We start from the raw sequence: 13310 nt of genomic DNA, 5'->3' as shown, positions 1-13310 counted from the left end.
ATCTCTTGCTAGATCAAAGTCAGTTATTAAAACATCATTTTTTTAAAAAAGGAATGATATAAAACCATGTTTTCCAAGATGAAGAGGAAAAAACACATATTCCATACCTAGACCTGCACAAAGTCATGCCCATAGGATTTACATATACTGCTCATTTGCAAGACACAGATAATACTAAGACAACCACATAATAGCAGAGGATTTTTAAAAATTCAAACTTTATTACCTTTTTGGACACTGCAGTAAACAACTGAAATGCTTAGGCCATTCAAGAGAACCAACAGATAGACACCACACAAGGCCCTGTGCCTGCTGGACTAGATTTGATCTGTGGCTCTGCCTCTGCAGTGCACAAAGAGAGTCAATCTATTCATAAAACAAATACCAGCTTCCACCTGAGATAGCTCCTCCTAATGACCAATGCATTCACTGCTGATGAACTTCAGCTTATACCTAATGCTGTAAGCCCTATCTCAGTCAATCTTAGTTTTTGTCAGAAAAACAACAAAAAGGTACTGAATCTAGTACAGCATTCCCAGCTATCCAGGGACCAAATTCCAGATCAAGAAGACAGAGAGTGTCTCTATAGTTCCATGTTCCTAGTCTTGATCCACATACCAAATACCTTGACGCACTCTGGCGTTCAGTCCATGCCTACACCACACATGTCCTCTGAATATACAAGTAGTTTACAAGCCATAAAGTATAAAGTGCTTTACCTCATACTCAGACTGCATAGAAGAGATTGGCCTCAAACATCACATGATACTTTAAAGGGAATCTTAGGAGATTTACTCTTTTGAGTGTGTGTATGGGAAGTGATGGGGCCGAGGGTGAAAGTGAAAATGGTGGACTTGCTCCAGGTCAGAGGAAAACACAAAGTCTCACCAACTTTCGGAAAGATCCTGGAGACAAAGGATGCATCCCAGTGCTAAGTGCCTCTTCTGACTCTTCTCATAGCTTGTCTGTCCTGATACCTATAGGAACTACCAAATCTGACAAGAGACTGGCAAAAGGCTGTAAACTATGAAAATCATAGTCACATGGTCCAAATGTATACATAAGAACACACTGATGAAGTTCTAAATCTGACATGACTTCTTCCATACGTGCTGTCTCAGTTCTTTATTGTTGCCCCTCCTGCAAACTGATGTGATGACTGATGACGGAGAACATCAGGAGCGCCAGAAGGAGGAAGTCAGAAAGCCTTTGGGGACAGGAATCTCCCTGCGTTGCAGACATTTCTGGATATGAAAGATGAAGAAAACAGGATGAATTTCTGAAAAAACTGCCTCTAGTGTTAACAGTGGGGAGACACTGAGGGACAAGACCCAGACCAGAGAAAGAGAAGACAAAAGTCTAACGGATCTGTGGAAACCTAAGACAAATGTAGAGTTGTTTTTATGCCTGCCTACCCATTTCCCCATAGCATGGCCCCATCTGTCCATCACTATTTTATAGGTTCCTAGAAGCTGGTGGTCAGTGGGCTACCTTGACAGAACTACTTGACAGAGCTCTAGATGACCTGTTAAGATGAATGTCTTGGTACTTGGAAATGAAGGAAAAATCCAAGCGAAAGTACAGTATGGTCTCAGGGCGAAGTAGCCACACTCATAGTTCACTTCACCTGAGACTGACAGAAGAACCTTGGGTAACGAGCCAAACAGTTTGTAAGATATTTGTTACACACACCTTACCATCTAATACTCTGAGGACAGCTACCTGATGGGCAGTGTGGAGAATGTATACAGGGGTGAAATGGCATACTGTGGTCTAAAATGCAAGGAGAATTATGAACAAAAAGCAGAGTGTGGGAAAACAGAAGAGACGGCTATCAGGTCTGGAGACCCAAGACTGCAGGACCCAAGTGTGTCTCAGGCTACAGTTTAGGGAATGTTGGAAGGGAGCATCTTACCTCCAAGAACTGCTTCAGACGTATGAAAGAACCCATCTGTCCTGAGCTTGTGATGGCTTCAATTCTGTAGGGAAAGGGAGGGAGAAAAAGAGAAAGAGATGTGAGTCAAGTGAGGACTAGATCCACTGACTCTTCTAAAGAATGCTGGCTGTGCTGGGCAATGGAGTTGCACATCTTTAATCTCAGCACTCAGGAGGCAGAGGCAGGCAGATCTCTGTGAGTTCAAGACCAGCATAGTCTCCAGAATGAGTTCCAGGACATCCAAAGATACAGAGAAACCCGGTCTCAAAAGAACAAAATGAAACAACAAAAAAAGAACGCTGGCTGCTCTTTCAAGGGGTCCTTGCTGGTCTTCCGAACAGACAAAGGAGAGGGACACACTGCTCTTTTCTGAGGTCTTTGTGACCAGATAGGATGAGTGCCACCAAAGCATTCCCCCTGCCTGAAATCCCAATGAATTTGGAAGAGCACTTCAGGGTGAAAGGGTGAAAAGCATACCACAGTCAGAGAATCTGGGGGGGCAGATCAGCTTCTCTAACTGACTTAATGATGGACTCAACTTCATGGCTCAATTCATGACTACTTGTAATCACAAGTATTAGAAACAACACATAAACACACCAGAGCCAGGCATGGTCACGTACACTAATCTTTAGCACACAGGAGACAGAAGTAGTAGGAATTCAGTGTCACCTTTGGCTACATAGTACGATCCAAGTTCAGCCTGGGCTGGAGAGATGGCTCAGTTAGTAAAGTGCATGCTGCATAAGCATGAAGAGTTGCATTCTGGCCGGGCAATGGTGGCGCACGCCTTTAATCCCAGCACCCGGGAGGCAGAGGCAGGCGGATCTCCTGTGAGTTCGAGACTAGCCTGGTCTACAGAGCGAGTTCCAGGACAGGCTCCAAAGCTACAGAGAAACCCTGTCTCAAAAAACAAAAAAAACAAAAAAAAAAAAAAAAAAAGAGTTGAGTTCCATCCTCAGAACACACAGGAAAACAAGAGATCGGGGTATGCACTAATATCCTAGAGCTTGGGGACAGCAACAAAATAATGCCTGAGGCCTGGTGCCCAGCATTTCCAGACAGTTCTAGCTTCATGAGAGATACTGGTTCAGCAACACCTCTGAGTTACATGTGCATGTGCACACACAACTCCCCCCACATACACCTGGGCACAGAGCTCAAGCCTATAATCTCAGGATTTGTGATACTGAGGCAGGAGACTGCTGAGGTCCAGGGCATCCTGGCCTACAGAGTGAGATCTTGTTCCAACTCCTCCTCAAAAATCAGCCAGTATTATCTCAGTGGTGCGAGAGTGCATGTATCTCATGGTTTGAATGGAGCCTAGAATGTGCTAGATAAGTGCCCTACCACCCACAGCCAACATCAAATATCTTATTTCAACATCTTCCTAATTTATACTTTTCCTTAACAATATTTAAAAGGTGTTTTCATTGAAATTCATAACCATTTACTCAAACATTAAGGAGAAGAAGTCGGAGAGATGGCACAGTGGTTAAGAGTACCTACTGGTTTTGCAGAGGACCTAAGTTCAATTCCCAGCACCCATGAAGAGCAGCTCACAACTCCAGCTCTGGGGGCTCCAACACCTCTGGCCTCTAAAGGCACATGCATACATTATATGTGGGTTTGGGAACATTCTCAGGTGCAAATATATACAGTTAAAAAGAAATTTCTTTAAAAAATCAAAGAGAAGAATGAGTAGAAAGATTTCCCCCTTTTTTCGTTTTTTTTGTTTTGTTTTGTTTTGTTTTTCGAGACAGGGTTTCTCTGTAGCTTTTGGTGCCTGTCCTGGAACTAACTCTTGTAGACTCCCCCTTTTTTCAAGACAGGGTTTCTTTGTTTAGCCTTGACTATCCTAGAACTAGCTCTGTAAGACCAGGGTGGCCTGAACTCTATTGCCTTGAACTCTACCTGCCTCTGCCTCCTGAGTGCTGGGATAAAAGGTATGAGTCATGACCATGACTGCCCAACAATATTATTTTTAAACAGATCTATGTCCACATCATGAGGACCAAACCCAGGCCCTTGCTCATGCTAGGCACATGCTCAACCACTGACCCTTGTTCATTTTTTACTTAAGTCAAAACTACCACACACTTGGGAGGCAAGATGGCTTGGTGTGTGTGTCTGTGTGTTAAAATTCTTGATACCAAGCCTGATTTACCTGAGTTTGATCCCAGGAACCCATAAGGTGAAAGAAAAAACCTTGTTCCCATATGCTGTCCTAACTTCCAAGTGTACACTGTGGCATGCACAAACCCCACCCCAGCTCCACCAATAAACAAAACAAAAAACAAAAACAAATACAACTTTAAAATAAACCATGCACAAGATCCACAGCCAACAGTAGACAGAAAGCCAGCCAGGCTGGAGGTCTCCACTGGGTCCCTTCTCTCAGAGCTTGACGAACTCCACAGGAGAGAGAGGTTGAAGACAGCAGGAGAGCATGGCCTGTGTGATCAACTAAGCAGGGCTCACCGGGCTCACAGGAACTGATTGACAACCGTGCAGCCTGCATGGGTCTACAATAGGTCCTCTGCATAAATATGTTATGGTTGTTGGCTTGGGGTTTTGGGAGGACTCCTGACAGTGGGACTGGGGGTGTCTGACTCTTTTGCCTGCTCTTGGGATCCCTTTTCACCTACTGGGTTGCCTTGAACAGCCTTGATGTGAGGGTTTGTGCCTGGTCTTATCATACCTTATTGTGATGTGTTCGGTTGATGTCCTACAGAAAGGCCTGCTCTTTTCTGGGAGAAGCAGGGAGTAGGGAAATGGATTTAGGGGAGGGGAGGAGGGGGGACCCGTGAGGAGTGGATAGAGGGGAAACTGCGGTCAGGATATATTGTATAAGAGAAGAATAAATAAAAGTTGTGTTTTTTTTTTTTTTATAAAAAAAAAAGCCGAGACAGAGTTGGTAAGAGCTTGGGACAGTCTAAACTACGAAGACTCTGAAAACAAAAGAACAAGACAGAATGGAAAATAAAAACTCAGCCAAGAAACACACACAAACACTGCACTAGCACTGAGTAATGGCTTCAGTGTTACCTACTAACTCCTCAGTGGTTTGCTTAACAAGCCTATACCTGGGAAAGTAGTCCTCTTTGATGAGAAGAATCATCTTCCAGAACTGGACCTGGTACTGCTTCATGAGGGCATTCCCACACACCTAGAGGGAAAGTAAAAACCGTGAGCATAAAGAACAAAAATCAACTCATAATGAAGCACAATCACTCCTTTTCCTATCAGTCCTTCAAACATCTCAGCCACGGCATCACTTAGCTAACTAAGGAACTAAGGAATAGGTGGTAAAGACCCAATTTTCTTTTTTCTTTTTTTCTTTTTTTTTTTTTTGGCTCCCCGTCGGATTGTTGTTGTTTTCGAGACAGGGTTTCTCTGTAGCTTTGGAGCCTGTCCTGGAACTAGCTCTTGTAGCCCAGGCTGGCCTCGAACTCACAAAGATCCGCCTGCCTCTGCCTCCCGAGTGCTGGGATTAAAGGTGTGTGCCACCATCGCTTGGCAAGACCCAACTTTCTATGCGGGAAATGTAGTTCACTTGTGGACATCATCTAGCAGGCACAAGACCCTAAGTCCCTTTGTAACACTTAAGTCAACAGTCAAGGCTTAAAAAATACTTCATGGGGTTCCTCTCAGTTCCTCCTGTCTCAAAGATACAGGCTCAACATTGATACCATGACTTTAGGAGTTATGCCATAACTAAGAACTATGAAAATTACAGGCCTGGGGGTCTCAGATTTATCAGGGATGAACTCTGAGCATTCATTCATTCAAGGCAAGGCCTGCCTCACTGGGTAGCCCAGGCTGGACTCAAACTTGTGATCCTCCTGTTGAGCCTCCCTTGTACTGGGATTACAGCCATGGCAATCCCATGCTCGGTTCCCTGAAGCATGGTGTGACTCCTTCAGCTGGGTGTGGTGGTAAATGCCTTTATTGTATCACTTAGGAGGCAAAGACAATTGGATCTCCAGTTCCAGGCCAGCCTAGTTCACAGAGTAAATGCCAGGCCAGACAGTCATAATGGTAGTTTCTTTCTTTCTTTTTTGGGTTTTTTGAGACCGGGTTTCTCTGTAGCTTTAGAGCCTGTCCTGGAACTAGCTCTTGTAGACCAGGCTGGCCTCAAACTCACAAAGATCTGCCTGCCTCTGCTTCCTGGGTGCTGGGATTAAAGGAGGGTGCCACCACCGCCTAGCTTCTTTTTTTTCCCCCCTAAAATTTATTTTTTATGTATAGTGTTCTGTATGCATGTATGCCTGCAGGACAGAAGAGGGCACCAGATCTCATTACAAATGGTTGTGAGCCACCATGTGGTTGCTGGTAATTGAAGTCAGGACCTCTGGAAGAAGAGCCAGTGTTCTTAACCTCTGAATCATCTCTCCAGCTCTATAGTGGTTGTTTCTAAGGGCAGGAATGTATGAGCTTTTAGAGAGGTTACATTTTCTCCCCAGAAAGTAGGAATGAGAACAGTGGATAATGATCCCTCCAAACTGAGACTAGGTGACAGCACAGGATAGCTAGCATCCTTACAGAGCACGAAGAAGCAAGAAGAAAGAACATTTATGGAAGACTAGACCCAGGGAGATCCAGCTCCTGTTTCCAGTGTCTCAAGAGACTCACTTGCACAGACTACCATAGTTCCACTACTCAATTCAATATCCCTAAGATGAAGTCTACTTTTTTTACTTAGGCTAGGACATATATTATTGCAGAGGGCAGAAAGTACTTGTGTACACAGATCAGTAAAAGAGAGGCCAGGACAGTTAAACTCACAGGCATCCTTCAAAGGAAAGAGTATTTTGTTTGTTTGTTTGTTTTTTATTTTTCAAAACAGGGTTTCTCTGTGTAATAATCCTGGCTGTCTTGGAACTAGTTCCTATAGACCAGGCTAGCCTCAAACTCAAGAGATCTGCCTGCTTCTGCACCTCCACCACCCAGCTGCCCTCCTCCTGGATGTAGTCTACAACCTGGTGATCCTTTGCTGTCTGATGAGCCAGGCTCAGCCTATATCTTACAAAATTTGTTTTACTTATCCCAGGCCCTTTCCCCCTAAACCTTGAGCACTGCTTCTTAGCTCATAAAACCATCCTTGTTGGAGGTATAATTTGTGCTTCACAACAGCCTACGTGACTTCTATTTTGTCTTCGCCCCAGGCCAATCCTGACTCCCATGGATGTTATGTTTACCTCAGTCATTCTCCCTAGACCTTTATCTTGAGTACTGTTTCCAAGCCAACAAGAACCTATTTCAGGGATGAAGCCACTTGTACTTTGTAAGGAGTTTCACTGTAAACGTGTCTTAAGTATGTTGGACTCACAGAGCTATGTTGTTATCTGAAAAGATTTTCCAAACATGTGCTCTGCTTAAATATGGCAAAAATATATGAGCTGATGTCACATTCCAAGAAGTTCTGGCCCAGTACCGAGCTGAAATGAATTTCATTCTTCCCTCACCTGAAGTGTTTCCCTTGCCTGTGGACCCCGAGACATTATAACGAGAAGAACATGGTCGACAGAGAAGTCAAGGACAGTGAGAGGGAAAGTGGAAGTGAGGCCTGTCTCGTGCCTCATGCTGGTGACAGCAGCCTGAGCTGTTCACTACTTGGCTCCACCTCTAGGCTGCTTCCCCACTCATTTTACCCTATGTCAGAAGCCACCTCAACCACTGGCTGTCTCTCATTTGATAACGGAATTACCTCCAAGAAGTCAAACAGGAGAGTGGCTGTCACATCTGATAGAGGCTCCATGTTTAAGATCTGTGCCAACCAGCGCCAGCCATGATTTAAGCCATGAGGATGAGCCTGGAAGGAAAGCAACTGTGTCATGACTTCATTTCATTTTATTCACAGAATAAACTCCATGTGATCACTCAGCCATTAGACATGAACCCATGCATGCATGACAGAACAGAAAGAATTAAGCTAAGGAAATCTTACACAGGGTTTCTCTGCGTGACAGCCCGTGCTGTTCTGGAACTCGCTCTATAGACATGGTTGACCTCAAATTCACAGAGATCTACCTGCCTCTGCCTTCTGAGCGCTGGAATTAAAGGCATAGGCCACCACCACCTGGCTCAGTGAAATACTCTGATCCATGTGCAGGCTTCCACAAATTTCTTACATGGTTCCTTTGATATGTACACATCAATTTCATGTTCAGGGAACTTGCAGTTTGTTTGTTTCAGATGCAGTATTAACTTTGTAGCCCAAGCTGGCCTCAAACTCATGGCAATCCTCCCTGGCCCACTCTGCCATGGTGGGAGTGTAAAGGTAAACCATCTTGTCTGACTTTGTTGTTGTTGATTTTAGCTTTGGGGTTGTTTTTCGGTGTCTTTGTTTGGAGACAGGGTCTCATTAGCATTGGGTAGCCTGGGATATCTATGTAGACAAAGCTGCCTTTGAACTCACTGTCCTTGCTTCCTAAATGCTGGCAATAAAGGTGCGTCACTATGTCCCCAACACCTGACTTTTTGTCGGATTTTGGTATTGCAGTGACAGGGTCTCACTTTGCAGCCCAATTGATCTGGAACTTGCAATCCTTCTGCCACAGCTTCCTGTGCTGGAATTACAGGCAGCACAGCACAGCTGGCTGAAACTTTTGTAAATGCTATGACTTGTGGACTCTGTTCTAAGATTAGCTCTTTATGGCCTTAGCTGAGGCAGCAACTGAACTTTCTTGTTGATTCAAAAAAGCTGCCTAAGAATCAATATCCACTTCTCAAAAATACCATTGTCTTTACCATCATTCCACAGCACAGCCTCTCTGAAGAACAGCTTGCAAGAGCCCTCAAAGACCTGCTGACGGGCTTGGTCACCAGCCTGTGGGCTCTATTGGAAAGTGTGGTATTTTTTTATTTTTGAAAATATTTTTTTAAGCCGGGCGGTGGTGGCGCACGCCTTTAATCCCAGCACTTGGGAGGCAGAGGCAGGTGGATCTCTGTGAGTTCGAGACCAGCCTGGTCTACAAGAGCTAGTTCCAGGACAGGCTCCAAAATCACAGAGAAACCCTGTCTCGAAAAAAAAAATATATATATATGTATATATATATACATATATATATATTTTTTTCAAATATTTATTTATTATATATACAATATTCTGTCTGTGTATATGCACAGGCCAGAAGAGGGCACCAGACCTCATTACAGATGGTTGTGAGCCACTGTGTGGTTGCTGGGAACTGATCTCAGGACCTTTGGAATAGCAGGCAATGCGCTTAGCGATTGAGCCATCTCTCCAACCCCAAAGTGTGGAATCTTTAAGAAGTGGAGTCCAAGTTAGGTCACTGTGGACATACCCTTGAAGAGAATACTGAGACACCCACACACACACAAAAGCTTTTTGCATCTTTTATGAGCCAACTGCCATAGGCAGCTTTGCTCCGCCCATGCTTCTGCCATGATGCTTTGCTTCACCATGGCTCCAAAGGCAACTGGACCTAGTGTGAGACTGGAAGCTCTCCCAAATGTCCTAATCCATGCATAGGCTCCCACAAAGCAAAGAAGTTTCCTCCCTGTAAACTGATTATCTCAGTAATAGAGAGCTGACTAACACAAAGGCTGCAGTTGCTGTGGGTGCTGGGCTACTCCTATCAATACCAGGCTGTTTTACCTACCTCTTGCCGGTTTCCATATGGCCACTGGAGCTGGATGATGGCAGCATACAGACGGATCATCCCAGACATTCGTTTTAGAAAGTTGTCCTGTTGCTCCACCTTAGAATCCGTCACTTGGTAGCCAAGCATCCTATGTGTGAAGAAAAGATTCAGAATGATGAGGCCAAAACGAGGGTGACAAAGAGGCTTCTTTTTATGGTTTAAGGTATTACTAGTTGCATTTTGCATTATTATTACAATTATTTTATCTGAACAAAGCATGATGCTCAAATTTCTATTTATAAAATTTAGCTCTGCAAAGCAAACTCACCAGTAAACTCAGAAATAAGGAAACTGCCTAGGTGGTGGCTAGTTTTGACAACCTGACTCAAGCAAGAGTCATCTGAGACAAAGGAACCTCAATTGAAAAAATACCTCTATAAAAAGCTATAGGGAAGCCTGTCGGGCATTTTCTTATGGTCCTGGGTGCTGTGAGAAAGCAAGTGGAGAAACCATGAGGAGCAAGCCAGTGAACAGCAACCCTCCAAACCCACTGCATCGGCTTCTGCCTCCAGGTTTTGGTCCTGCTTGAGCTCCTGCTCTGCCTATTTTCCATAAAGAACCGTGATACAGAAGTGGGAGTGAAAGAAACCCTTTCCTCCCAAGTCACTTTTGCTTATGGTGTTTCATCACAGCAGTAGTAACCCTAGCTAAGATAGCTTCTCAATGAGATCTAAATGACTTACCCTATTTTACAAAGCTGTAAGATGAATAAATTCTAAGACTTAGGATTCTAGATCCAGTATTCATTCCAGTGAGCAAAAGTGTTTATCAATTACCACCATCCCAAATCTACAAATCCCAAAAGATGTCTAGTTTGTGTAAAAGACATTACTTTCCCCCTTTTTGTGAGATAGTGTTCTTGCTATGTAGCCCAGGCTAACCTCCCAAACCCTGGGATTACAGATATATAATACCAATCATGGTTCAAGACATTTTGTTTCTGGTAGGACATTTAAAGTACAGAGAAGGAGCTGTGAGAAAGACTGAAAATAAACTCAGATTCTTATATTCTCCTACTCTCCCTAGAGTGAATGAAAGAAGAGAAAATAACCTCACCGCTGATAGTCCTCCAAAGCCATCCCCTCCTTAAAAGCTGGGTAGAAAGGAACGGAGTAGGGACACTTCTTGTGGAGATGAGCAAGGATAAGTTCCCCCACTTTAGGATGGAGCGCCCAGATACCAGATGCCACCACTGCAATGGGGAATGCTGCTTCATGATGAGAGGCCACTTCCTCCTCACCTTGTTTCTAGGAACACAAATATGGACACAATTTCAGGTTAATATGCCAGCAAGGTTCAACACTGCCCACCAGCTTCTTCTGCCCATACTCCTGACAACAAGGTTTCTCACCACAAATTTCTCTGCCAGTTTGTACTGGACAAAGTCCAACCCTTGTGGGCTAAGAGTGACAGACACAGAACGTCCACCAGATTGGACGGGCTTTCCAGATAGCAGGCTATGGATCTTTTCAAAGACCTCCTTCAGCTTTGAACCTAGGTGAGAAAGAAAAAGCAACAAAATTGATAAAACTGCAGGTTGACATGATTGTACACACTTATACTAATGCCAGCATTTGGGAAGGAGGGTAGAAAGATCAGAACTCATGTTTGCGTTGAGTAAGGCCATGTTGTGAGTTTGAGACCAGTCTGTTCTACATGTGAACCTGTCTCAATAACATACAACTTCATGTCAATCTTTTTTTGCTGGTTTTCTGAGACAGGGTTTTTCTTTTCCTTTTTTTTTTTAACTTTATTTTATGCACATTGGTGTAATGATGTCAGATTCTCTGGAACCGGAGTTACAGACAGCTGCAAGCTGCCATGTGGGTGCCAGGAACTGAACCCAGGTCCTCAGAAGAGCAGTCAGTGCTCTTAACCACTAAGCCATCTCACTAGCCCCAAGACAGGGTTTTTCTGTGTAACCTCCCTATCTGTCCTGGAACTCACTTTGTAGATCAAGTTGACTTTGAACTCACAGAGAGCTGCCTCCAATGCTGGGGATTAAAGGCATGCGCCACCATGCTCAGCTAATGTCAAATCTTTTATTCAATGCAAATGACAAAGTAAACCATCTACCAAAATCCATCTGTACATAAGTGTAGAATCTAAACCCAAACACAGTTGCATATGGGCATATCACAGATGGCTGGGGAGAGGGCTCAGTGGATGAAGTCCTTGCTGCACATAAAATCCGAGCATGGCAGCATATGCTTGTAAACCCAACACTAGCAGGGTGGAGACAGGCAGATCCTAGGGACCCACTGACCAGCCAGTCTAGCTAAAATGTTAAATTCTTGTCTCACTGAACAAAGTGGAAGGACTAGAAAAATGGTTCAGCAATTACAAATACGTACTGCTTTTATGGAGGACCTAAATTTGATTCTCAGCACCCATAACTGCAGCTCTAAGGAGATATGATACCTCTAGCCTTGGAGGGTACTTTACTTTCATGTATAAAACTACACATACACATAATTAAAAATAAATTTTTTTTTTTTTTTTTTTGGTTTTTCGAGACAGGGTTTCTCTGTGGCTTTGGAGCCTGCCCTGGAACTAGCTCTGTAGACCAGGCTGGTCTCGAACTCACAGAGATCCGCCTACCTCTGCCTCCCGAGTGCTGGGATTAAAGGCGTGCGCCACCATCGCCCGGCTTAAAAATAAATTTTTAAGAATAAGTAAATTGGGGCTAGAGAGATGCTCAGTGGTTAAGAGGACTGGCTGCTCTTCCAGAGGACCCAGGTTCAATTCCCAGAACCAACGTGGAAGCTCACACCATGCATAACTCTTATTTCCAGGGATCCAATACTCTCCTCTAGTCTCCAAGGGCACCAGACACAAACACGGTACACGGACAAACACTTACACACATAAAATAAAAATAAATAAATCTATCTACAAATCATTCAGTAGTTAGAACATTTTCTGCTCTTCCAGAGGACCTGAGTTCACTTCCCAGCACTGACATCAGGCTGTCTCCAAAGGTCAAACTAAACCTTCTTTTTACTGAATTAATACCTCACAAGATTGCTACAGGAATGGAAAGCTGACACATTTCTTAACATGCATACAGAAGAACCCATAGCTGAGCAGTGGTGGCCCACGCTTTTAATCCCAGCACTTGGGAGGCAGAGGCAGCAGAGTCTCTGGGTTTAAGGCCAACCTGGTGTACAGAGCAAGTTCTAGGACAGATAGAACTACACAGAGCCAATGAAGAGCCAATTCTTTGAAATAGCTGTTTCTGTATCACCATCTACTGACTTTGACCTGATGCTTGAACCAAAGATAGGTAATATGTGAAATGGGGATGGAGATAAACAGGAAAGATGGGAAAGGTAACTATAATTTCTCCTTCCTGAAAGAGATCTAACTCCATTCCCACCACTGGCTATGTGAAATATTATGTGAAACACGTTAGGATAAACACTGTTTTTCCCCATGCATAAGCATTTTCATTACTCCAGTACTTACAATCAATGATTTAATTAACCAGAATCTCCAGTTGAAAAATACTTTATGAAATTCTTAATCACTTCAAAAGTCTAATGACTCAAAAATATCCCCTAAACCAGAGATGCAGGAGGAAACCAAAAATGAATTAAAAAGACATCACAGAGGGGCTTGGAGAGATGGCTCAAGTGGTTAAGAGCACTGCCTGCTCTTCCAAAGGTCCTGAGTTCAATTCCCAGCAACCACATGGTGGCTCA

At 43.9% G+C, this 13310-nt stretch overlaps 1 protein-coding gene across 1 annotated transcript in view; it reads right to left on the bottom strand.

The window, feature by feature from the left end:
- Positions 1 to 201: 201 nt before the first annotated feature.
- Gle1 (GLE1 RNA export mediator) overlaps positions 202 to 13310 on the bottom strand; it is a 33204-nt gene continuing 20095 nt past the window's right edge. The window contains exons 10-16 of the mRNA XM_041675091.1: positions 10958 to 11100; positions 10663 to 10853; positions 9565 to 9694; positions 7647 to 7751; positions 5023 to 5105; positions 1916 to 1979; positions 202 to 1244 (exon numbers count right to left, since the gene is read on the bottom strand). Of these exons, the coding sequence (XP_041531025.1) occupies positions 1176 to 1244; positions 1916 to 1979; positions 5023 to 5105; positions 7647 to 7751; positions 9565 to 9694; positions 10663 to 10853; positions 10958 to 11100 (785 nt within the window). The 3' untranslated portion in view covers positions 202 to 1175. The remainder of the gene's footprint in view (positions 1245 to 1915; positions 1980 to 5022; positions 5106 to 7646; positions 7752 to 9564; positions 9695 to 10662; positions 10854 to 10957; positions 11101 to 13310) is intronic.

The sequence above is a fragment of the Microtus oregoni genome, unplaced genomic scaffold (genome assembly GCF_018167655.1).
Source record: "Microtus oregoni isolate MIOR12 unplaced genomic scaffold, Mior012 000025F_ref0000491, whole genome shotgun sequence".
NCBI lineage: Eukaryota > Metazoa > Chordata > Mammalia > Rodentia > Cricetidae > Microtus > Microtus oregoni.
Note: the sequence above shows the minus strand (reverse complement) of the source record. Positions and strands in the feature narration are given on the sequence as shown.